At 48.6% G+C, this 25,075-nt stretch overlaps 1 protein-coding gene and 1 long non-coding RNA gene across 3 annotated transcripts; one reads left to right on the forward strand and one right to left on the reverse strand.

Annotated features, from left to right (window-relative positions):
* Positions 1–559: 559 nt before the first annotated feature.
* On the reverse strand, positions 560–2,705 carry LOC139177554 (uncharacterized). Its single transcript, XR_011562017.1, has 2 exons — positions 2,576–2,705; positions 560–708 (listed from the first exon to the last, which is right to left on the reverse strand). It is a non-coding gene; the product is annotated as an uncharacterized lncRNA (long non-coding RNA).
* COPS3 (COP9 signalosome subunit 3) lies at positions 2,673–20,886 on the forward strand. 2 transcript variants are annotated; one of them, XM_019981042.2, is made up of 12 exons: positions 2,673–2,806; positions 4,479–4,608; positions 6,427–6,539; positions 6,623–6,672; positions 9,261–9,353; positions 10,782–10,961; positions 13,117–13,257; positions 14,640–14,813; positions 16,767–16,853; positions 18,987–19,100; positions 19,974–20,054; positions 20,301–20,886. In XM_019981042.2, exons 1-12 carry the CDS (start codon positions 2,752–2,754, stop codon positions 20,352–20,354), a joined length of 1,272 nt encoding a protein of 423 aa, XP_019836601.1. In that variant the 5' UTR covers positions 2,673–2,751; the 3' UTR covers positions 20,355–20,886. The 2 variants fall into 2 exon arrangements, with proteins under 2 accessions (XP_019836601.1, XP_070629329.1); XM_070773228.1 differs by lacking the exon at positions 4,479–4,608 and having other exon boundaries at positions 2,687–2,806.
* Positions 20,887–25,075: the final 4,189 nt, after the last annotated feature.

Consider the following 25,075-nt stretch of genomic DNA (forward strand, 5'->3'; position numbering starts at 1 on the left):
TCCCTGCATCTGGCACAGGGTTGGACACATATTAGAGACTAAGTGTGTTTTCAAAGAATGAAAAATAGAGCTTCCCTGGTGGTACAGTGGATGGGACTCTGCCTGCCAGTGCAGGTGACACAGGTTCCACCCCTGGTCCAGGAAGATCTCGCAGGCCACTGAACAGTTAAGCCCACGCACTGCAACTACTGCATCTGTGCTCTAGAGCCCATGCTCCGCAACAAGAGAAGCCCCTGCAATGAGAAGGCTGAGCACCAAGACAAAGAGTAGCCCCACCTCGCTGCAACTGGAGAAAGCCCTCCTGCAGCAACAAAGACCCAGCACAACCAAAAGTAAATAATGATTTTTTTTTTTAATGAGAAAACAGATGATTGAATGTGGCATCTCTACTCACTCCTGTGGCTGTTTGTTGCAAGGTGTGTCTTATGTAATTGCCGGGTTTTCTACATGACTAGCTTTTAAAGAAAAAGGGAAAATATATTCAAGGTTATCCCTGTAACCATGTCTCTTTTTCAGTCATTTTCACTCTTGAGAGGAAGAAAGAAGCGGGGGATGTCTCTTAGCAGTACTGAAATGAGTGTGATTTTATTTTTGGCTCCTCTTTGCTGCATCCAGGCCTTCTGACTTCAGTGTGCATCAAGGTTACCTGTAGGACTTGTTAAACTCAGATGGCAGGGCACCACCCTCAGAGTTTCTGATGTAGTAAATCTAAAGAAAGAAAGTGAAAGAAAGTGAAGTCGCTCAGTCGTGTCCGACTCTTTGCGACCTGTGGACTATAACCTACCAGGCTCCTCCATCCATGGGATTCTCCAGGCAAGAATACTGGAGTGGGTTGCCATTTCCTTCTCTAGGGGATCTTCCCGACCCAGTGATTGAACCCGGGTCTCCCGCCTTGCAGGCAGACGCTTTAACCTCTGAGCCACCAGGGAAGCCCATAGTAAATCTAAAGTGTAATCCAAAAAGTTCCCAGGTGGGACTTAGCTGGTAGTCCAGTGGTTAAGAATCATTGTGCAATGCAGAGGACAAGAGATGAAACCCTAGTCAGGGAACTAAGATCCCATGTGCCACAGAGCAACTAAGCCCAAGCACCAAAACTACTGAGTCCAGGGCTCCAGAGCCTATGTGCCACAACCAGAGAGTCTGTGCATGCATGCCTGCTCAGTCGCTTTAGTTGTGTCTGGGCCTGTGTGACCCTATGGACTGTAGTCCACCAGGCTCCTCTGTCCATGGGATTCTCCAGGCAAGAATATTGGAGTGGGTTGCTGTGCTCTCCTCCAGCAGATCTTCCCGACCTAGGGGTTGAACCTGCATCTTTTAGGTCTCCTGCACTGGCAGGCAGGTTCTTTACCACTAGCACCACCTGGGAAGCCCCAGAGAGTCTGTGGGCCACAAGGAAAGATCCCACATGACTCAAGGAAGACCCAACACAGCCAAATAAATAAATTAAAAAAAAAAAAAAAGTTCCCAGGTGCTGCTGCTGCTCTTGGCTGGGGATCACACTTTGAGAACAGATCCCAATAAATAGGCAAAAAAAAAAAAAAAAAAATTGAAGTATGACTAGTCCCGTTCAGTTCAGTCGCTCAGTCATGTGCAACTCTTTGTGACCCCATGGACTGCAGCACACAGTAGCTGTGGCTATTTTGAATTCTTGTAGTGCTTAATTTCTCTCGAAACTTTTGGCTTTTATTAAAATCCATGTATATCCATGGAAATGTATCCTGTAATTCAAAATATCTGTCCTTTGTTTGAGGACCAAATGTGGCCATACAGCACACAGGGACATCTCCATCCTACAGTATAAGTGTTAAAGTCATTCATCCATACATGTCATCATCTATACATTCATAGATACAAATACATTCATTTATTTTTATCGCTATACCAACGTACAATTATTACTATTATATTTCATGTCAGCTAACTACTGCAATAGCTTCTTAAATGACTCTCTGAGGTTATCTATGTGAAGCCAGTCTTTTCCAAGTGCAAGTGTCTGATCATGCCACTCGCTTGCATGAAACCCTCCACTGCTCCCCAATCTTCTCAGTGAAAAATCCAGTAGCTTAAACACGGCTTACTTGACATGGCCCCTGTTTACCTTGCAGCCCCATCTCACATCACCCCTCTCCAGCCATAAGTGTTTTACGTAGTCTATCGTGAGGATTTTACAGATGTGGAAACAAGGCAGCGGACAGCCAAGGAATTTGCCGAGAGTCGTGGAGCTACTAAAGTGCGAGAAAAGGGATTTGAAGGCTGGTTGCCTTCCTGGCTGGACAACGACTACCTGGCTGGAAAAGCCTCAGGGAAGAGGTTGCGATTAAGACAGGCGGGTTCCCTGAGCGGGGAAGATCCCCTGGAGAAGGAAATGGCTACCCACTCCAATATTCTTGCCTGGGAAATCCCATGGACAGAGGAACCTGGCGGTCTACACAGTCCATAGGGTCGCAAAGAGTTGGACACGACAGAGCGACTGAACAACACCTAGGCGTTCAGTTCCGTCCTTTGCCCACCAACCCTGTTAAATCCAGGGGGCGACTTCACGTGCGCACAGAATAAAGACGGAAGGGAAAAAAACCTGCTTTCCGGCGCGGGCATCCGTAGAACCGGTTCCATGGAAACAGTGGCCGGGTCCATGTAGGTAGATCTCGCGGCGCTTGAGCGACGGAAGTGACGTCATCGCCCGGAGGCCCTCCGGTGGGTCGCCGGCCCTCGTCCCGCGCGCGCCGCCTCCGCCGCCCGGTTACCGGGAACATGGCGTCCGCCCTGGAGCAGTTCGTCAACAGCGTCCGCCAGCTCTCCGCCCAAGGTGAGGCGATGGGCGCGGGCCGCGAGCCTGCGTCCGGCCTGCGGCGTGGGTCTTGGCGCTTGGGCCGGGGCTGAGGAGCGCGCGAGATGGGCGACCCCTTCGCCCAGGCCCCGGCCTCCGCCCCCGCCGTCGGAGCTCGGTCCGTCTCGCCTCCCGGAGGTCCTTCCCTACCTGGCCTCGCGGCTGGGCCCCTCGCGGCCGGGCCCCTCGCGGCTGGCCGCGCTTGATCCCCGGGGGCCCTGGCTCCCGGCTCCCTTTTGGGGGAGCGGAGCTGTGGCCGCTGTGAATTTGCCCCTAATTTTCATGTCTTTGGTTGGTTCCTCTCATGGCCTGAGTGTAGTGCCCAGAATTAAAGTAATTGGCCGCTGTTGTGAGGCCCCTTTCCTCACCCTGTTGGTTTATCTGTGAAATAGAAACGTTCGGACTGCGCGGGGTTGTCAGGAGTGAGCGGGAGGAACCATTAAGGTTGCAGAAGCCGCTTGACCTTGCCCAGGCACTCTTCTTTCGGGATTCGCGTCTCCCGGTGTAAGGCCCAGGTGCTGCCCGCCTGGCTGCCCCGAGGTTGCTTTGGTGCCCGGCGCTGCGCACAGCAGCGCAACGGTTCTGCCTCGTTTCTCTTCACTGGTAGGAGTTAGGGTCAGGGGTGAGGCTAGGAGTCTCTGGGAGTGAGGAAGGCACTCACTCGTTTGTTTGTGCCACAGACTCCAGTTTCCCGAGGTCCCATGAGGTTAGAAGGTTTGGGTTCAAGTCCTGTCTCGGTTGGGCTTCCCAGGTAGCTGAGTGGTAAGGAATCTGCCTGCCAATGCAGGAGATCCCCTTCGATCCCTGGGTCAGAAAGATCCCGTGGAGGAGAAAATGGCAACCCACTGCAGTATTCTTGCCTGGAGAATCCCATGGACAGAGGCGCCTGGCGGGCTGCAGAGAGTTGGACATGACTTACTTTAGCTGCTGAACACGCATGCACCTGTCTCAGTCACTTGGTGACTAACCAAACAACTCATTTCCCAGGTGACTAACCAAACAACTCATTTCCCAGGTTCAATTTTCTTACTTAAAAAACAGAGCCGAGGCCATGCTGGTGAGCGTCAAACAGGATTGCTTGCCTAGAAGCTTCACACACATGCTTTGTGCAGGCTGCTGCCGTAGGAGCAGGCTGCCCAGCAGAGACGTGCAGGTCACTTGCCCTGCCTCTGACTGATGTGCCTCACACCTCCTGCACAGATGGGTGCCGGTGTGGAGTGAGGGCTGGGGTAGAGAAGGAAGGAGGGGGCTGCTCAGAAGATGATGGTGTGCAGACTGAAAGTGACGGGTGTGGGAATGAAGGCGGAGGGGAGAGGAAGGAGTGGACTGAGAGGCTGAGGAGTGAGATGAAGTCATAGCTGGTGACATTTTGGATACAGAAGAGAGATGAGTTGGTGCTGATGGTAATGTGCACTCTGCTGGTTTGGGGCATTGGAAGTGGGAGTGCGAAACCTTCAGTGGCCAGAGGAAAGTCGGAAACTTAGCACTGAGACCAAAGGCAAAATCATTTGGTGTCTCTGGCCCTTCTGGGTCCTCATCTGAAATGAAGGAGTTGGAAGAAATCACCTTTAGGCACCAGCATGTCTGAGGTATGACATCCTTTGGTCTGGTGAATGCTGTTCTGAATGGTAGTGTCGTTCTTGTTTTCCAGGGCAAATGACTCAGCTTTGTGAACTGATCAACAAGAGTGGGGAGCTCCTGGCGAAGAACTTATCCCATCTGGATACCGTGCTCGGGGCCCTGGACGTCCAGGAGCACTCCTTGGGCGTCCTCGCTGTCTTGTAAGGGCATCTTCCTTCACGGCTTTGTGCTCGCTCAGCCCCAACACTGCGCTCGCTGGCTTTGGTTGGTGTAGGAAGTAAGCCCTGTAAATGACAGTGAGCTCTTTGGCACAACTAAAGTCACGTTGTAGCAGTTACCTTTACCTCTTTGCAGCTAATCATTGCTTGTATTTTTTGTTCTGCTTTATTATTTTTAAAAATTCTTAATGTTTATACAAACTTTGAAATGTTTTAAAAAATGAATGGTGATCTCAGTTGTGGTACTCTAGTTTGTGTTCGTCTGAATACTTTTATTCGTGTGATCCATGGGGTTCTCCCCATTTTCTGAATTGAAAAGAGGAAAGAGTGGCAGGACAGGGCAGGAGGCTGAGCTGAGTGAAGTTCCAAGTGGTCCAGAGCACCCTGCAGACAAGTTTAAGCTGGCTTAAGACCAAGTCAAACAGACGTTATTCCAGTTGGCCTTTTGAACTCTTGTGACTCTATGTACTTGACGGTTGATTTTTTTTTTCTCTTGATGTTTTAGTGTCATAGATTGGGATTTTATGGTTGTTGTGAAAGTTGAAATAATATAGATGAACAGAGAACAAATTGACCTGAAGTGAGGGTCTGGCTTCACTTGAGCTGGCGCTCCTGAGACGGGGGTGTATCAGGAGGAAGGTGCTGTCAGAGCCCGAGGTCTAGCCTGCGCTCGCAGGATGGTGGTCAGTGGCTGCTGTGTGTCTGAGTGTAAATCTTTACAAATAAGTGACCTGCAGGATTCAGCTCCTCTGTCGTACTTGCAGCATCTTGAGGACTCAGTAGCCACTGCTTTAGATGGCACACACTCGGAACAGGGCCTCCGCTGCAGAAACTTCTGCTGGCTGTGGCTGGCGGATGAAGATTTCTACTGGCTGTGCTTTCCCATTAAAAGAACAGGTAGCACAGTTTGTACCCACTTCAGCTTATGCCAATGTGTGTGTCAGGTGAGATGATGTATGTGAAAACTTTCTGAAGCTATAAGATGTTTGACGTTGTAAGTCAGAGGAAACCTGGGAAGGACCCTGACCTGGTTACCAGGTTCCCTGGGTTTGTATCTGCGTTCTGCTGATTATGAGGTGTGGGGCCCTGAGCTGTGTATTTTTGTTTATAAAGTGGAAGTCACAGTGCCTTACTGACCTATTGTGAAGCCCAAATGAGATTGTTCGGACAGATTTTGATCATTGGGCACCATCTGCCAGGTGACTCGGGATGGGTCATCTGAGTTGTCCCTCCTCCGACCAGTCCACTCCTCTGGTCCTGCCCCACAGCTAGTCCTTATCCCCTGGGTCTGGGGCAGCACCATGACTGTGAGCCACTGCCATGGCCTCCAGCCAGCCCGTAGCTTCCTCCCTGTCCCCCTTCAGTCTGTTCTGCTCAGGGTTTCTAAGTGAGTAAGCAGTACTGAGAACATTGAAGTGCAAAAGGAAAGTATTTAAAAAATTTTGGGGCTACAAGTTTAAGTTTAGTTACTTTGAGTATTAAGTGGCCTGATATTTGACCTCATTTAACAGTTTTCTTTTTTGAAAGTTGCTCTCTTTTGGATATCTTTTATTTCTTGCGTTTTTGCTCTGGGTAAAAGTTGTTCTTTAAGCTTATTTTTCTTAGTCTCTATTTGTGTTTATGTTCTGTGTCTTGATTATGCAAAGAACCAGGCCAGCAGAATCTCATATATTCTGGTTCTTAATTTTTAAAAGTGTCATGACTCCTTTAATTTCACAGAACATTGGAGGCAGGATGGACTTCCATATTTCCTGCCATGAGGCCCCAACCAGGACCAGTTGGTTCTTCTCTGTGTTGTAGGTTTGTGAAGTTTTCCATGCCCAGCGTTCCCGACTTCGAGACGCTGTTCTCCCAGGTTCAGCTCTTCATCAGCACCTGCAACGGGGAGCACATCCGCTATGCGACAGACACCTGTAAGGGCAGTGCCTTTTCTTCTCCGTGGCTGTGTTCTGCCCTGTACTCACTTACATCTTCAATATTTTGTTATTGTGTCTAGTTGCTGGGCTTTGCCATCAGCTAACAAATGCACTTGTGGAAAGAAAACAGGTAAGAATGTTGTTTGAGTAATTTACAGTTTCGTTTCACTTGTGTGTAACCTGTGCAGTGCTCCGAGCATTAGGGTCCCAGCCTTGTGCTGAGACCCTGATGCTCAGACATATGTGATGGGTTTGGAGAGCTCAGAACATCTCCTGGGGGAGCTCTGACCACAGGAGAGGTGCCCCCAGGGCACAGCTGCTGCTTCTGTTCAGAATGGCCCTTCTAGCGCCTCATGTTATAAAGTGCAGATTTTGTTTGCTTGTTTGTTAAACCTTTTGTGTGTGTTAGTCACTCAGTCGTGTCCAACTCTGTGACCCCTTGGACTATAGCTCGCTAGGCTCCTCTGTCCATGGAATTCTCCAGGCAGGAACACTGGAGTGGGTTGCTATTCCCTTCTCCAGAGGATCTTCCTGACCCAGGGATAGAACCTGTATCTCCCGCATTGCAGGTAGATTCTTTACCATTGAAGCCATCAGGGAAGCCCTTCTTGTTAAATCTTTTAATTGAGTCCCTTGGACTGCAAGGAGATCCAACCAGTCCATCCTAAAGGAGATCAGTCCTGGGTGTTCATGGGAAGGACTGATGTTGAAGCTGAAACTCCAATACTTTGGCCACCTGATGCGAAGAGCTGACTCATTTGAAAAGCTGACTCATTTCCCCTGATGCTGGGAAAGATTGAGGGCAGGAGGAGAAGGGGACAACAGAGGATGAGATGGTTGGATGGCATCACCGACTCGATGGACACGGGTTCGGGTGGACTCCGGGAGTTGGTGATGGACAGGGAGGCCTGGCGTGCTGCGGTTCATGGGGTCGCAAAGAATCAGACACGACTGAGCGACTAAACTGAACTGAATGACCTAATTTTCCCTCTATAAGAAGTTGTTAGGTTGGTATAATTAATTGCCATAAATGCCCTCCACCCAGAGTCCCTAGATGTTGGTATCTTCCCTGACCTGCTCAGTCTTGTCTTCTTCCTTTCTGAGCCACAGGAAAGAAGGTTGCAGCTATGGTCCCCTTACCCTGAGAGCTCAGTGAGTGTTTCTTAAAAACTAGGACAACTTAGAACATTCTCTAATGTAACCGCAGCACATCAGAAGACAAACATGTATAGAACCCTTTAACACATCTGACCTCCTTATGCTTCAACCAGTTGTTTCTGCTAATGTCTTTTGTAACAAAAGACAATCTCAGATGACAGGTTAAATTACATTATTGTGTCTCTTTAGTCTCCTTTGGAGAAGGCAATGGCAACCCACTCCAGTACTCTTGCCTGGAAAATCCCTTGGATGGAGGAGCCTGGTAGGCTGCAGTCCATGGGGTCGCTAGGAGTCGGACATGACTGAGTGATTTCACTCTATTTTTTCACTTTCATGCATTGGAGAAGGAAATGGCAACCCACTCCAGTGTTCCTGCCTGGAGAATCCCAGGGACGGGGGAGCCTGGTGGGCTGCCGTCTATGGGGTCGCACAGAGTCGGACACAACTGAAGCGACTTAGCAGCAGCAGCAGCAGTCTCCTTTATGTATTTTTTTCATTTAACCTAGCTCTGAAGGTTCAAATGAAGAGTTAAGCAGTATTAATTTGTAGTGTTGTGTCTGAAACTTTGTCATGTTATCTGTCTACAAAGAAGAAAGTGAAATCACTCAGTCGTGTCCGACTCTGCGACCCCCATGGACTGCAGCTTCCCAGGCTCCTCCGTCCATGGGATTTTCCAGGCAAGAGTACTGGAGTGGGTTGCCATTTCCTTCTCCAGTCTTTAGTCTCCTTTAATCTAGTGAAGTCTTTATTTATTGTGATACTGACACAGGTTATAATTTGGATGTTTCTTTTTAATTTGAAATTGAACTTTGAAAGACTGATGGTATGAAAGAGCCTGAAAACAAAGACTCAGTTGATAATTTTGTAGGTGCACTACCTAACTGTTGTTTGAGGGAGATGGTTAAAAATATCCAATCAGTCTTCACTGAGGAAAGCTTGCGAGTTCCTCCCCTCTTTCACAGTCACATCTTCTCCCCAGAAGCTGATTGCACCTCTTGTGATTCTCGGTCTTGTTATTCACGATCAGGGCAGGAAAATGGTCTGTTTGTAGCTTGTGGTATCGCTTTCAACAGTAATTTACCATCAGGTAAGAGATGTTGTGCTGAAGAGAATTTACAGGTGACCCCCAGACTGTCCTGCAGGAAAGGGCCAGCATCCATGTTCTCAGTTAAGTCTCCTAAACACGAGTCACTTCTGTGGTTAATGATCTGGAAAATTGTGGTTTGTTTACTTGTAAATATAATGAACTGTTGAGAATGTAATGTTGATTTTGATTATTGATCTCCATTAATTAGAAAAAGCTTTCTGATTTTAAAAAGTTGTGCTAATTACTCTAAATATGACAATAAACAGCCTAAGATGATACTTTCTGACTGAACAGAGACAGAAGTTTCTCCAGAGGCTGTGGGACCCCCCTCCTGTCATTTAGAGGAGCCCATCAGTAGGGTTGCTCTCATTTAGAGGAGGCTGCCTATAGGGTTACTTCACTTGTAAGGGACAGCTTAGGACTAGGCGTGCCGCCCCCACCGAGGCCCTAACTGACAGGCCTCTTTCTGACAGCCTCTGCGAGGAATTGGCGTCCTTAGGCAAGCCATTGACAAGATGCAGATGAACACAAACCAGCTGACCTCTGTGCACGCCGACCTCTGCCAGGTGAGCACCGGGGGTCACCCGGGTCAAGGTTGGACGTGGTTGGGATGGCGCCATGTTTTAAGTGCGCTGTTGTTGGAAGGGAATGTTGGGGCTGCTGACCACCAGCCGTGGGCTGCCACCCAGCCAGTCAGTGGGATGTGAGAGCAGATTGGGATGGGGGGTGGTGCTTGTGACCCTGACAGCACTCCCAGTAGGAGCTCTGGGGCCTGAGAACCAACTGGTGACTTCTCACGCCTGAAGATGTTACTTGTTTGTTTATTGAAACCCAGATGACAAAGGAGGGATATGTGTAATGAAGCCGGCCTCTACCTGCTCCCTTGCCACCCATCCCTCCTTTCCGGAGGAAGCTGGAGTTGATCATTTCTCCTCCAGCCCTCCAGCAACAGTTTAGGCACACACCAGCAGATACCTGTATATTTTTGTCTCTGTAGTTTAAACACAAATAGTAACAATCTGCTGCTGCTGCTGCTGCTAAGTCACTTCAGTTGTGTGCGACCCCATAGACGGCAGCCCGCCAGGCTCCGCCATCCCTGGGATTCTCCAGGCAAGAACACCAGAGTGGGTTGCCATTTCCTTCTCTAATGCGTGAAAGTGAAAAGTGAAAGTGAAGTCGCTCAGTCGTGTCTGACTTAGCGACCCCATGGACTGCAGCCTACCAGGCTCCTCCATCCATGGGATTTTCCAAGCAAGAGTACTGGAGTGGGGTGCCATTGCCTTCTCCGAGTAACAATCTATACAAGGTCTTTTTCCTATATACTGTGTCTTGGAGATGGTTTTTTGTTAGTGCTTCATAGCCACAGAGAACTCCATACTGTGGGTTTAGCCAGTCTCTGTGGGGTATCCAGATTGTTCCCTTAATGAATAACATGGTATGTGGATTATTTCAGCCACATCTTCTCACTTCACATGGAGGTGTGCATTCTTTTCTCTTATTTTTGAAACACTTTTGTGGCACAGGTGTGACGGGCACACGGTAGAGTTTATGAGTCTCAGGTGTGCAGTGTTTGCACCCCTGTGTGTCTGGTTCCACTGTCACCCAGGCCTGAGGCTCTGCCGGTCCTGCTTTCTTTGGCTGCACATTCTCTACTCATAGTCAAGGGAGTCAGAGCAGGCAAGGAGAGATCTGAGAGGAGCAGTGCCCGTGCCGCCAGGGCAGCAGAGAGCAGAGCCCACACTCATGCATCATCTGTAGATGCCCAGGCTTTGCTTCGCTTGTGAGCTCTTCATGTCACAGCCAGTTAGCCTTTTCCAAAGAAATGCTGTTTTATTCTGAATGCCTAAGAAGATGGAAGGACGTGTCAACGTTTAAATCATTCTAGTCAGTAAGGTGTAAGCCAAGTGTTTTCTAGAACTTTCTGGGTTTTCTCCTTTTGCTGACGTGTGCCACAGTGCATGTGGAGTGATGGCTGCATGTGTCTCTCTCCACAGCTGTGTTTGCTGGCAAAGTGCTTTAAGCCGGCCCTGCCGTACCTGGACGTGGACATGGTGGACATCTGCAAGGAGAACGGGGCCTACGACGCCAAGCACTTCCTGTGCTACTACTACTATGGCGGGATGGTCTACACCGGACTGAAGAACTTCGAGCGGGCACTCTACTTCTATGAGCAGGTGGTCACTCCCCAGCTCGGGGCGTATGAACCTGTGCGGTCAGAGAGGCGTGCCTTGACTGGTGGCTGGGGCCCACGGCAGGGAGGGACTCGAATTCTGTTGGGTGCGGGTTGAGTTCTGTGTGTCTCGGGATGTTTGCGGCTTCCTCTGTATGTGGGGAAGCAATGGAGCCAGTGATCTTTGTCGCATCTTCTTGTTCTGAAATGAGGTGTGAAGTTGGGTTAAGTTTTTGGCTTTTTTTTTTTCGGTCCATGCTGCATGGCCTACAGTGTCATAGTTCCCCAGGTAAGGACTAAACCCAGGGCCATAGCAGTGAAAGCACTGAACCCTAACCCTGAACTGTCAGGGAATTCCCAAGTGTTTCTTGTTTTAATAAATAAGGCATTCTCCTAGTTCATAATTCAGAGTATGTAAAGGAGTTCAGAGAAAAAAGTGCCTCCCCTCCACCCTTTTGTGTCTGTGATGAGATGTGCATTTCTGGAGGCTCGCTCTGGGCCTAAAAAGACAGGACTGGGTAGAAACAGTGTTTTAAGATGAACTTGTCAGACGTTCAGAAGTTCAGTTTGATTCGGAGTGCACGTTCTGGTAATCAAAGGTGCTCTGAACCTTGGAGGAGCTCAAATGTATCTGAGATGCTGTGCAAGCATGTGCACACGCCTCTGGGTGGGCGTGGCCTTGGTCAGTGGGCTTGACCAGCATTGCTGGGGCCTGGGACAGGGTGACTGGAGGTGCTGCTGGGCAGGGGACGTGAGTGATACCAGACAGGCATTTTTTTTTTACTGCTTTTCTGAAACATTCCAAAAGATACACTTGCTAAAAAAACAAAAAACAAACATCTCAAATCATGCAGCATTGCATAAACTGACGAGTGAGAGCTGCGCCCACTGCTCACCCTGAGCACAGGTGGCCCTGGGTGCTCCCTGGGCCCCAGCGGGCAGGCCCTTCAGTAGGTGCTGCTGCCTCATTGAAAGCGGTGCTGCCTGGGCTCGTTGTGCTTGTGTCCTCATGCGCTTAAAGGAGTGTTTCTGTGGAATAACTCCGAACGGCCTTAAGGCCCTGGGGGCTTGGGTTTTGTTTGGGACATTTGGGCTGATTTGGGTGATAGATTTGGATTCTTAACCTTCATGAATCCATGTGAAAGAACATAGAAAGGCAGCTGCAGAATAGGAGGAAATATTGCAGGTGATGTTTCTGAAAAGAGACTCACGTCCGGAATGTGCAGAGGTGTCAGAATTCAACAGTAAAAGCCCTGAAGTTTTAAAATAGGCGACAGATTTGAATAGACATTTCTTTGGAGACTATATACAGATGGCCAGAAGCCCTGATCAAAAGGGAAATGCAACTCAGAGCCACAGTGTGGCACCAGGTCACACAGCAGGCAGTTGTGATGGGGTGCTGGCTGCTGACAGGGGTGTGGGTTCAGAGCCCTTGTCATGGCCAGTAGGATGCTCAGTGGTGCGGCCCTTTCGGAAACAGTCTGGCGGTTCCTCAAAAGGTCACACCTGAAACCTCCATGTGACCCAGCACTTTGATTCCCAGGGTTACACCTGAGAGAAGTGGCAGCAGACACCACCTACACACACGCATGTTCTCGGCAGCGAGAGCCGTGCGGCCAGATGCCCGCCAGCTCAGGTGGTCTCTGTCTGCGTGGAGCACCGTTTGCCTGAATCATAGAATAGGTTGTGACACGGGTTACTTCAGTGTGTGCCCTGGAAGTGTCACAGTGAAGCTGCTCACATAAGACCCTGTGAAGCCATTTATGGGAATTTCCGGCACTCTAGTGGTTAGGATTCCATGCTCTCACTGCCAAGGGCCTGGGTTTAATCCCTGGTCGGGGAACTGAGAGTCTATGAGCTACACAGCACAGCCAAGAGAGGGGGAAAAAGCCATTAATATGAAATGTCCAGAGCAGGCAAGTCCAACAAGAATTGAAGTGGAGGAGTGGATGGCTGGGGAGGGGAATATGGGCAGTGACCCCTGCCCAGCAGAGTTTCTTTTTAGGAGGGTGAAAATGTCCTGAAATTAGGTAGTAGGAACAGTCGCACAACTTGCTGATCGTGCCAAAGCCCAGTTGTCATTAAAGGCAGTGACTGGGTATCAGTACTGTCTTCCGAATTCATGCCCTGTCCTCATTCTGACGTTCCTCTCCACCCAGGCCATCACCACACCTGCCATGGCCGTCAGTCACATCATGCTGGAGTCGTATAAGAAGTATATCCTGGTCTCTCTGATCTTGCTGGGCAAAGTACAGCAGCTGCCGAAATACACCTCTCAGATTGTGGGTAGATTCATTAAGGTGAGCTTTCAAAACAGTGATTTCTCAGCTGACATGTTCTGTTCCTACAAAGCTGTGGTGATGCATAATTCTGTAATCTATGTGATTTTACTCGCCCAGCATCTTCAATTAGCAGACATTCTCGACATCCCCTGGGCATCTGGCAGGACCCTGACTGTCGTTGTCCGTGCCCACCGACCCCCTGATGGGGTGGGGTATTCCCAGGAATCTGCGTCCACGCTCTTGCTCTGGGTGGTCATGGCGTAGGGGTTTAAGGTTCTGATAGAGCAGTGCTTATGCTCTGTTGGACTTGAACTCTGACCAGGTGCTGGGAGATCCTCTTAGACCCCAAGCTTTGCTCACTAAGCTGCTATGGTTTTCCTAAGGACTCGGCTCCAGGACCACGTGGAGAAATGACCTCCTTTTTTATTTTCTCTTAATTCATGCTTATTTTATTTTAAGTTGAAGTCACTATCATTTGATAACAATTTTGTGCTGACCCTCCTTGAACAAAACTCAAAGTTTCAGGAGGTCAGTTTGAAAGTCTTCCTGATGTGAAGGTTTCTGTGCTGTCATGTTGAGTATTGCCCGTGTCCTTCAGCTACCCATCATGGTTCTTGGGCTCCAGGCTTCCTGTCACAGGTGGTCATTTGGGGGTGGGTGAGAGGCCCTCAGAGCCCGCGCAAGAGTGACGCGGGTTTGGAGAACTCCCACAGGTGGCCCCCATGGCCCTGGAGTGACCTGTTCCAGGAGGAGCACTTTCGTAAGTGGGGTCCTCATGACTCACCTCCTTCACAAGGGCTGCGGTTTGTCTGCAGGGTTAACGGAGTGGTGCCGAGGGCTCAGGCATCAGGGTAGGGCTGCTGCTCTAACCAGGTCTGCGCATGCTGCTCAGCACCGCTCGCCCGCTCCTGCAGCCCTGCCCTGTGTCTGACAAGGAAGATGAGGAGCCGTATCGCCCGGGTGGTGGACACAGCTCTGCTCTGAGGGGCCCTCAGCCCAGGGGTCTCTTGTTCCTCTGGAAGCAGTTGGTTGTCCCATGGCACCTGGTGAGGCACGTGTGGAGCAAGAGGGGGCTGAGAAGGGTGGGTGTTTGCCCCCTTTCTTCCCAAAATGGTTTATCTGGGACAAGTCAGGAGCTGCCTGTGAGAAAAAGGCCTGTGGCTGTCACTGAATGTAGGCTCCAGGCCTGCTCTGTGCTACGCAAGGAGCACCATGGTAAACTTCTCTCCTTGGTCTTGAAAATCAGGCATTTGCTTAGAATAACTTACAGTTTGCTGGGTAACAGTAAGGGAGGCTGGACCTCCTTGCTCCGTAGTTAGTGCCACGTTTCCTTTTGCATCTCACACAGGCTCTGTTCTGCTAACTGTCGAATCTGGTTTCTTCCCCCCGCACACCTTTAGCCTCTTAGCAATGCATACCACGAGTTAGCGCAAGTGTACTCCACCAACAACCCGTCGGAGCTCCGCAGCCTGGTGACCAAGCACAGCGAGATCTTTACACGGGACAACAACATGGGGCTGGTGAAGCAGTGCCTGTCCTCGCTATATAAGAAGAACATCCAAAGACTCACCAAGGTGCAGTCCTGTGGGCCTCCAGAGCCAGGCTCCGTTCTCCTGTCCTTGTTGGCACTGAGGCAGCAGCGCAGGGTCCCAGCCGGTCCTTTGGGGACCTTGAGGGGTGCCTTTCCAGGGCTAGTATGGGGTATTTGAGAAGAAGAGCAGGTGAAGAAGAAGTGGGGAGGAGATGTGGCTTCTCTGGGAGGCAGACAGGTAGCTGAAGGGAGGGAGGTGGCCTGGGCAGATGCTAAGGGTACAGCTGTGCGGCCCGGGACCTCACAGCAGGCTAACCCACCTGTGGGCGCTTGACTGGTGCACTTGCGCTGGGGAAGGTAAGCCAACTGTGTAGTTTTTATTTTTTAAGATGAAAATAGACCCAGTGGCTTTTGATGCTGGAAAATATGCTTGTTATCAAGTGTTAAGACTGTCCAGGAAAGTGTAAAAAGAAAACGAAGCCTTATGTTAGCCAGGGAGATGGAGGTGTTCACTGCAGGTAATGGGAAACCGGCAAAGAACAGCTGCAGTGAGCAGGGAGGGGACAGCTCTTCCCTCGAGACACAGCCCTGCGAGGACGCAGTGGACAAGATGGCTGGCTGCCGGGCAGGCGGGGACACGGGATTGTCACGGGGGCTCAGACCTGCTCCACAATCATGTTCTGGGGACGTTTCTCTGGATCCGTCTGCTCCATGTGTGCGAACACTCCCACTGACTATAACCAGGGTCACATGCTATGTGCTGTTCTATATCCTTTCTTCTGGTTTCCATGGCAACGTAAGCCTGTATCACAGTGACTGTGCGTTGTGCTTTGTTGTACAGACAATCATAACTTTCTCAGCCAGTTCTCTTCTGATGGACAGTCAAGTGGAAGTTTCTTACTTTGAAAGGAAAAATGACAGTTCTGTATATTTCGAAATGTTCACTTTTCTAGTCCTCACTGGTGCTAAACTGCCTAGATACTGCTTAGAATTCACAGGAGTTTCATTTGGGAAGGAGGTGCTACTCTGAACTAAAATGTATAGAGAGTTTTTTTGGTGATTGGCTTATCAAGAATTTTCAACATCAGAATCTTAACAAGGCCTGCTTTGAAAATGCATTGTATTTACAGCTGGCAGTTGTAAATATTGCCAGCTGCTCTAAAAAAGGGGGCTCTTTTAATTTGTTCCTGAAAGGCGTTTTCATCAGGTCCCAGGCAGACCATGGTAAACACGGGTTTCCTTCCCCCCCCCACCCCCCACTGGTTTCCTTTTAACCCTCAATGTGTTTACGCGTGCTGACTTTGAATTTTGAAGGATGAATCTTTTTTTTTTTTTTTAATTTCATATTATTTACAAGTTAATATATTTACAATACAAAATGCAAAGACACAAAAATCTCCACCCAGTTCCTATACTGCAGCTGGCCTTTTCTTTCCCAGAGGCAGCCCAGCATCACTGCTTCTCGGGCCTCCCCGCAGAGAGTGTATAAGCATGTGCATTCACACACACGTGTGCTGTCACACGTATGCAGTTTCCTTGTTCAGAGATGTGAGCCAGATATAGACCCTGTTCTGTGTCCCTTTTTACGTTTAATGATGTGCATGTCTTCAATTTCAGCTCATAAAAAGCATCCTCACTTTGTAAGGTTTTTTATAGCTGTGTAGGAGTCCATTTGTGTGGTTTCCCTGCACTCAGCCAGTCCTCTGCTGACAGACATCTGGGCAGTTCTGACCTTGCCATCACAGGTAGAGCTGCAGCGAGCAGCCTGGCACACACGTCATTCTAGACCCCATGTGGAGGGTGTTTCCTAGAAGTCGTTGCTCTAGAAAAGTGATGCTGAAGCCTTAGCGCACGCAGTTTAAGTCATCTTTGCAACAGAAAGCTTGTACACTCTTGAGAAGCAAGCGATCAGTGACTCAGTTGGAGTCTACACATTTACTAGAATTTCTCTCTTCAGTCTGTTTCTGCCTGTAATTGATTAACTTCTGAATTTCAGACATTTTTAACACTGTCGTTACAAGATATGGCGAGTCGCGTGCAGCTGTCCGGGCCTCAGGAGGCAGAAAAGTATGTCCTGCACATGGTAAGTGTGTTTCTGTCTTCAGAAGTTACTAAGTGGAGTTTTGTCCTTGTAAAGGTTACTGGTGTTCGCCATGGGAGACATAGAGGAGGAGGCAGGGCATCCAGTGGCACCACTGTGGGTGCTCCGTCAGCCTCCTCACAGTTGCGGTTTTCCTGGGACGTGTGCACGTGTGTCCCGCACGGTCGTGTCCTGAGGACGTTCTTGGTCATCACAGCCAGGGAGTGCTGCTCATAGCAAGCGGAGCCAGGTCCTGCACGCAGGGGGCGCGCCCACCACAGAGAATTCTCTGGCTCAAAACGTCAGTACTGCCAAGCCTGAAAAATCCTGTCCTACTGTGTAAAATTTATGAAGGCAGGGATTTTTGTTTTTAAATAAGATTTAATTTTTTTTATAGTGATTTGAGGTTCACTGCCAAATTGAGGGCAAAGTACAGAGTTCCCAGTCCCCACACACAATCAAAGCCTCCCCTGATCAGTGTCCCCACCAGACTGGGCTGTTGTCATAGCTGATGCTCCTCCACTGACAGCTCTTCATCCAAAGTCCTTAGTTTACATCAGGTTTGTTCATGTGTTGGACACTCTGTGGGTTTGGATAAATGTGCATGTACATGAATCTGTCATGACCGCATCGCATGGAGCGTCCACTCTGCCCTGCAGATGCCCTGTGCTCTGCCTGGTCCTTACCACCCCTCCCTCTACTGACCTTTTCATTTTCTCCAGTTTTGCTTTTTTCACAATGTCATATGGTTGGAATCATACAGTGTGTAGCCGTCTCAAACCAGGTTCCAGCCCTGCATCTGCCTGGAAAGGTTATTTTTAATCCTGACTTGTAATGTCCCATTTTTAGCGGTGTCCCATTTTTGAGCTTCTTACGGAAGGGGATGTACAGCGTGTGTGCTCAGAGGTCTGGCTGTTGCTGCTCAGCATCACGAGCCCCATGCACTGTGTTGCACGTTGTTGCAGCCGGCTCATGTTCAGGGTTGCAGCGTCCACGGCATGAGTGGAACCATCAGGTAGACATGGGGGTGGTTTCCTGTTGTGGTTTTTACAGAGCACGCTGCTGGTGAACCTGGTGTGTATTTCCACTAGGTGTGTTCTGTCCACTGTGAGATCCCCCGTGTACTCACAGAGTCAGGGAGTCACGCCTTGTGTTCGGTTGTGTTGGGCTGTGAGCACTTCATTAACTAGGACCACATCCCCCGAGGCTGGAGATAGCAACCAGCCCAGGCAGCTCAGCTCCACCATCCCAGATGGAGCGTTGCTGCTGCTGGGGCATGGTGTGTCAGGAATGATAGCACCCTTTTGGGATTTTCTATCGGCTGCTCCCTTTTAAGCTGCATGGACAGGATTTGGCTATGAGGATCAGTCAACTTAATCCCCGGTTGTTGATGCAAATAAAAAATGTACACCTTGAAGCTGCCTTGGAATCAGCATTGGCAGGAAAATTTTCTTAAAGGACCAGAGGATAATTGCTACTGAAGTGAACCAAAAATTTGTTAGGGCTTCACTTTCATGAAACACAAAGACAATTTCAATTATATCTCATAGAAGTTGTCTAAAGATGCAAGGGTGCTTCAGAATATCTGCCAGAGAAGCCAGACACATAGGATCACGCACTGTCTGATTCCACTTCCACGAAACCTCCAGAACAGGCATGTGCACAGTGTGCAGAGTACACGGGTGGAGGTGGGGCTTGAGAGGAGGGGGCTGGGCAGTGACTACGCAGACGGGCGGGGGCCCGCTGGCTAGAGGTGGTGCCTGTGCATCACAGGTATAGTTGAATCTACTGAATTGTTCCCTTTAAACTGGCTGACTAGGAGATGACCCTGGTGGTCCAGTGGCCAAGTCTGTGGCCTTTCAGTCCTTGGCCGGGGAAAACTAGGATCCTGCAGGCCGCGTGGCACAGTCGAAGTAAAGGTTAACTCACTTTATGTGGACTTTACTCCTTAGTCTCTCATGGTGCCCTGCACATACTATTTAAGAGAGGGAAGAGAGTTAGAGAAACCGGTGGAGCCTAAAACACTTACCGATTGATTTACTTGTTGCTCTCTGTGATTTCCCCTAACTGCGTTGAAATAACACTTATTCACATAATGTTTGGGGTTAAACTATTTTCCTGATTTCTCTTTTATAGATAGAAGATGGTGAGATTTTTGCAAGTATTAATCAGAAGGATGGGATGGTCAGTTTCCACGATAACCCTGAAAAATACAACAATCCTGCCATGCTTCACAACATTGACCAGGAGGTAACAGACGCCAGTGCTCTGGGCTGATGTCTGTGATTTTACACTTGAAGTACTGCTTCTGTGTTCCAGGATAATTTTAGTTTTAAATATGGGTAGTTCCCAACTAGTTTGTAAGAACATCTAATTTCCTAGAAAGTTAATTTCAAAATGGACTCTTCCCGATTGTCTGGTTATAAATAAACGGTAGGTTAGCATCCTTGTCCAGTTTATCAGAGCCTCCCTCAACTCCTGAAATGCTTGGGAGAGTACAGCGTTTCAGTACAGTTTCATGTGTACCCAGTAGCCACTTATACGGTGGAGCCTTCAGTAACTTGACTCTGGAGTCCCGGGTCAGAAGGTCAGGGGTAAGCGGGCAGCGGGGAGGAAGGCCAGCGGCGGTTCCCGCTGGGCAGCAGCCACGGACCAAGGACCAGGGAGCTGCTGCCTGTACACCGAGGCCCATGCTACTCAGGGCCTCCGGGCGTGAGCTGGGCTCACGGGGGCCAACAGGCTTCTTACCTCTGATAGGCAAATGGATTCAGCCAAACAGTAGCTTCAGAATATGAAAAGCAGTAAGTCACCAGAGTCTCTTTTTGGCAATTCCAAATTTTTTAAACCCCTGGAAGCTGGAAGTATTTTTTGTAACTCGTTTGGTGTCAGGTGCCACCTGAAATGACACTCGTGAACGGTTTTAGGTTTCACGTGTGTAGTTTAATTATGGTGTGGCAGGCAAGGTGCGCTATTTGTGCTGTGTTAACTGTCTGACCCCAAATTCTGACTCCAGAACCTATCTGGCTCAGGGCTGTGACCTTGTAGCACCCGAATAGTCTAGGCTCAAAAGGATAAACTTGCCCTGAACCCACCTGCTCAGCCTGTCGACCTGCTTCCACACAGATGCTGAAGTGTATAGAGCTGGACGAGCGGCTGAAGGCCATGGACCAGGAGATCACAGTGAACCCCCAGTTCGTGCAGAAGGTGATTGGGGTCCCCTTGTTAACAGAAGTATGCTGGAGGGAGCTGGGTGGTGTCCCTGTAATAGTGAAGTTCACGGAGACGTGCTCGTGGAGAGCATTTCCACACTCCAGGCTGGAAGTGTGTTTAGGGGTGGGGCTGGGGGTCCTATAACTGCCTCCCTGTTACAAGGGGTGATATCCTCTGGGGCTGCTGGTGGGAAGCTCTTGCCCAGGCAGACAAGTGCATTGTCTCCTGCCTCCCTCCCAGAGCATGGGGTCACAGGAAGATGACTCAGGAAACAAGCCATCCAGTTACTCCTGAAGCCGACACCCATCCTGAGTTAGAGAAGCCATCGCCTATCCCTGTGGCCGGACAGGTGTTGGGAGGCGGCTAGAGGATCAGGCCCATCTCACCTGGACGTAGAGACTGCATTTTGTTTTGATGTCTTCAGTCCTGTGTGCTTTCAGTAAACCATTCTCTCTGTGAAGAAAGGAAAACATTTTCAAACTTTAAAGCCTGTTGTGGGTTTATTTATCCTCAGATTAATGTTATTGTTGCATTAAATCTGCCTTTTTGTTTTAAATTATTTGAACATTGGTTCATCTTCTGTATCACCTTTTCCCTCTGAAAAGCTTTTAAAGAACATGTTCATTCTGAACAGATGTAGATTTTAAGAGTTGTTGGAAGATTTGAATCTACAATTGATATCAATTGCCTTAAAAAAAAAAGCTAAGAGGAGAAAAAACATCTGGGAGAATCTCTCAGGTAGAATCCAGTGTTTCAGAATTAAATTACCATGCATGTGAGCCATAGGATGCATTCTGAATTAAAGAGACCCTTTTAGTCTTGGGAACCTTCGTGTGTGTGTGGAGCTCTTCTGTTTGTGAGGTGAAGGGCAGACCTGCCTGGGCTTTATCTACAAGCATTTCCTGTTCACCTGCACAGCTGCGTTTGGATTCTGCTCAGGGTCCCCCCTCTTCAGGACTCTGGGATGCATCTGACTCAGGTCCCCTGAGTTGGTCCCAAGATGGTGTGGAGACTCTGAAAAGTGCGGTCAGATACAGTGGAATTAGGTCCCTAAAGAGCGTCTCCCTTGTGAGTAACATTCACTGTTTATGATGCGTCAAGTTGTGTGATCACCACATTTTCATTGTTTACAAAAGGAAACTCTGAAATATCATGCCAAAGGAACTCTGAAATCTCATGCCTAAGGAATCACCCCAGTAGAAAGGCTTTGAGGCTGTGTGGTCCATCATGCCACCCCCTGCTGTGCTGCAGGAAGGTGGCCACAGAGCATCTGATCCATAAGTGCATGGATGAGGCTGGGTCCCAGTGACCCTGGGCTGGCTGTGACCCGCCCCCCCCACCCCCCTGTCCAGACTGCTCCCCAACTCAGGTGAGCTGCTTCGTTTCCATGCATACTTACACAGGCTTGTACTTAGGAAATACTGAATGGAAATTTCCCTTCTGTCAATGTGGCGAATTATACATAGTTTTGTTTTGTTAAAAACCACTGGACAACTTCTGATTTACCCGGATCTGAATTAAAATCACCTAAAACATGTTTGAGAAGTCTAGTAGGTGGCAGTCATGGCTATTTAAGGCAAGGGTAACTCATGGGTTCTGACGTGGACACTGTTGATTTCCCCCCAAGATAGTGGTTCACTAAAACACCACTTCATTTTTGAAACTTTGATCTCCAGAGGGGCCCGGTGTTGAGGGCCTGTTGCTGTGTTTGCAGGGGCCCCTGCTATCTGTCAGGGAAGAGGGGCTGGGTACTCTCAGCCCTCCACATTGCACCCACCTCGCGTGTTCTCTGGCTTTGGGGAGGAAAGGCCCAGGCCCCCTACATTGGCTCTGGGCCCTGGAAGGGTGTCCACCTCACTGCAGCGCCTGTGCCCGGGCAGTGATTCCAGCCCAGGAGGCAGGCCTCCCCCGCGCACACGTCCGGGGCCCCAGTCCACTGGGGACCCCCTCAACCTCCTAAGCTCTACAAATTTTGGTGAGACTTGTTTCCTTTTCTGACACGTGGTTAATGACTCTATTGGGCTTCCCAGGTGGTGCTAGTGGTAAAAAAAATACAAACCTGCCTGCCGGTACAGGAGACCTAAGAAACGTGGGTTCGATTCCTGGGTCAGGAGGATCCTCTGGAAGAGGGCATGGCTACCCACTCCAGTATTCTTGACTGGAGAATCCTATGGATAGAGGAGCCTGGCAGGCTACATAGTCCATGGGGTTACAAAGAATCTGACACGCCTCACGTAGTGGACCTACTCATTTCCTTAGGACTTTTCAGGTGTGTCTTTTTGTGGCACTCTCCAATGTTAGGAAGTACTCTGAATTAGTAACTAATGGCCCTCAGAGTTCAGTGCTTAAATAATGTGTGTTTCTATTTGTACTGGTGCCCAGTGAGTGCCCACTCCCCCACACCACCACCACCTGCCACACACACACACACACACACACACACACTTTGCCCAAGTGACAGTATTCAGCTTTTAGTCTAGACTTCCTTAGGTAATTATGCTTGGTCTACAAGGCCTCTGGTTTGGGATATATCAGTTTAAAGTATTCTTTAAAAAACTTCTAGTTGCATGTATTTTAAATGCAGAAGGTGTTTTCTGAGCCAAAGAATGTCACTAAATGGGCAAGCAATAAAGTTACAGAATTGTTCTGCCCTACATGGAAGTCACCTTCTTGACTGTTGAGTATATTGGAGTCCCAAATAAGGCTAACAGCACATTACTGTGAACTAGCCTTAGTAACAGGATAGTGTCCGTAGAATCTTAACGAGTTGATGCAATGATAAAGATGTGATTTGATTATATTTTGCAAGACATAAAACATTGAAAAATTAAGCCAATGTTTTGAGTTAGGAAGGTTTTAATAGACATTACTCACAGCATGCTCCTCAACCCACTGGAGACCTGAGCTTTTGCTAAAACAATTTTAGGGAAAAGGGCTGCCTAGACACACATTTTTGGTAAATAATGAGTTGGACAAAGTTTCTTAGATTTTTTAAAATCTCAACATGTCCTGTGATATGCCAACATAAGCCACAAATACTTAAGGTGTTTCTCAAAGTTACTTCTAGATTAATTTGGTTAACTTGAGATATAATTCAATAGGCTCAGTGGTAAAGAATCTGCCTGATATGCAGGAGACACAGAAGACCTGCCTGAAAAATTCCATGTACAGAGGAGCCTAGCAGGCTACAGTCCATGGGGTTGCAAAGAGTCAGACGTGACAGCATGCACACATGCAATCTAACCAGGGACAAATGCTTTCCCTTTTCCAGCATGTATTTGGCATGCCTGTGTGCTCAGTTGCTCAGTCATGTCCGACTCTGGCGACCCCATGGATTGTAGCCCGCCAGGCTCCTCTGTGCATGGAATTCTCCAGGCAAGAATATTGGAGTGGGTTGCCATTTCCTTCTCCAGGGGATCTTCCCGACCCAGGAATCCAACTCATGTCTCCTGAGTCTCCTGCATTGGCAGGCATTCTTTACCACAGCCACCTGGGAAGCCCCACGTAATTTGGTGGAGGGTCTCAAAAAGCTGTCAGCTTTTTAAGCGTGGCACTCATAGGTGCTCTACCCTTGATCACATTCCCTTCTCTGGTCAGCTTATATTCTAGTTCTCTCCCATTACTTGCTTTTCAAAAATGCAGTTTTTGATTTGTAAATTCTACGTTTCTGGGTTTCAACTTGAAACACTAGCCAATTTTTAGAAGAAAACTTTAAAGTTAAGAGTTAGTTGCTCAGTAACGTCTGACTCTTTGAGACCCCATGGACTGTAGCCCACCAAGCTTCTCTGTCCATGGGGTTTTCTCAACAAGAACACTAGAGTGGGTACCCATTCTCTTCTCCAGGGGATCTTCCCAACCCAGGGATTGAACCTGGGTCTCCTGCATTGCAGGCAGATTCTTTATGGTCTGAGCCACTTCAGTGTCAGTTTAGTCCCACAGTCGTGTCTGACTCTTTGTGACCCCATGGATTGTAGCACGCTAGACTTTCCTGTCCTTCACCAACTCTCGGAGCTTGCTCAAACTCGTGTCCATCAAGTCAGTGATGCCATCCAACCATCTCGTCCTCTGTTGTCCACTTGTCCTCCTGCCTTCAATCTTTCCCAGCATCAGGGTCTTTTCCAATGAGTCAGCTCTTCACATCAGGTGGCCAGAGTATTGGAGCTTCAACTTCAGCATCAGTCCTTCCAATGAATATTCAGGACAGATTTCCTTTAGGATTGACTGGTTTGATCTCTGTGCAGTCCAAGTGACTCTCAAGAGTCTTCTCCAACGCCACAGTTCAAAAGCATGAATTCTTCAGTGCTCAGCTTTCCTTATGGTCAAACTCGAACATTCATACATGACTACTAGAAAAACTATAGTTTTGACTAGACCTTTGTCAGCAAGGTAATGTCTTTGCTTTTTAATACGCTGTCTAGGTTTGTCATAGCTTTTCTTTCAAGGAGCAAGCATCTTTTTTTTTTTTCTTAGTTTATTTTAATTGGAGGCTAATTACAACATTGTGGTGGTTTTTGCCATACATTCACATGAATCAGCCATGGGTGTACATGTGTGCCCCATCCTGACCCTCCCCATCCCATCCTTCAGGGTCATCCCAGTGCACCAGCCCTGAGCACCCTGTCTCATGCACCGAACCTGTACTGGCGATTTCACATATGATAATATACATCTTTCAATGCTACTCTCTCAAATCATCCCACCCTTGCCTTCTCCCACAGAGTCCAAAAGTCTGTTCTTTACATCTGTGTCTCTTTTGCTGTCTCACATATAGGGTCATCCTTACCATCGTTCTAAATTCCATATATATGCGTTAATATCCTGTATTGGTGTTTTTCTTTCTGACTTAATTCGCTCTGTATAATAGGCTCCAATTTCATCTACTTCATTAGAACTGATTCAAATGCATTCTAATAGTTGTGTAATATTTCATTGTGTATATGTACCATAGCTTTCTTATCCATTCATCTGCCGATGGACATCTAGGTTGCTTCCATGTCCTGTTGATTGTAAACAGT

The sequence above is a fragment of the Bos indicus genome, chromosome 19 (assembly GCF_029378745.1).
Source record: "Bos indicus isolate NIAB-ARS_2022 breed Sahiwal x Tharparkar chromosome 19, NIAB-ARS_B.indTharparkar_mat_pri_1.0, whole genome shotgun sequence".
Taxonomy (NCBI): Eukaryota; Metazoa; Chordata; class Mammalia; order Artiodactyla; family Bovidae; genus Bos; species Bos indicus.

Bases quoted from the DNA above. Each gene is read 5' to 3' on its own strand.
- COPS3 (XM_019981042.2), top strand. From the start codon at position 2,752: ATGGCGTCCGCCCTGGAGCAGTTCGTCAACAGCGTCCGCCAGCTCTCC. The intron at 6,673-9,260 runs GTAAGAATGTTG...TCTTTCTGACAG, and splicing joins CACTTGTGGAAAGAAAACAG to CCTCTGCGAGGAATTGGCGT. The intron at 13,258-14,639 runs GTGAGCTTTCAA...GCACACCTTTAG, and splicing joins TTGTGGGTAGATTCATTAAG to CCTCTTAGCAATGCATACCA.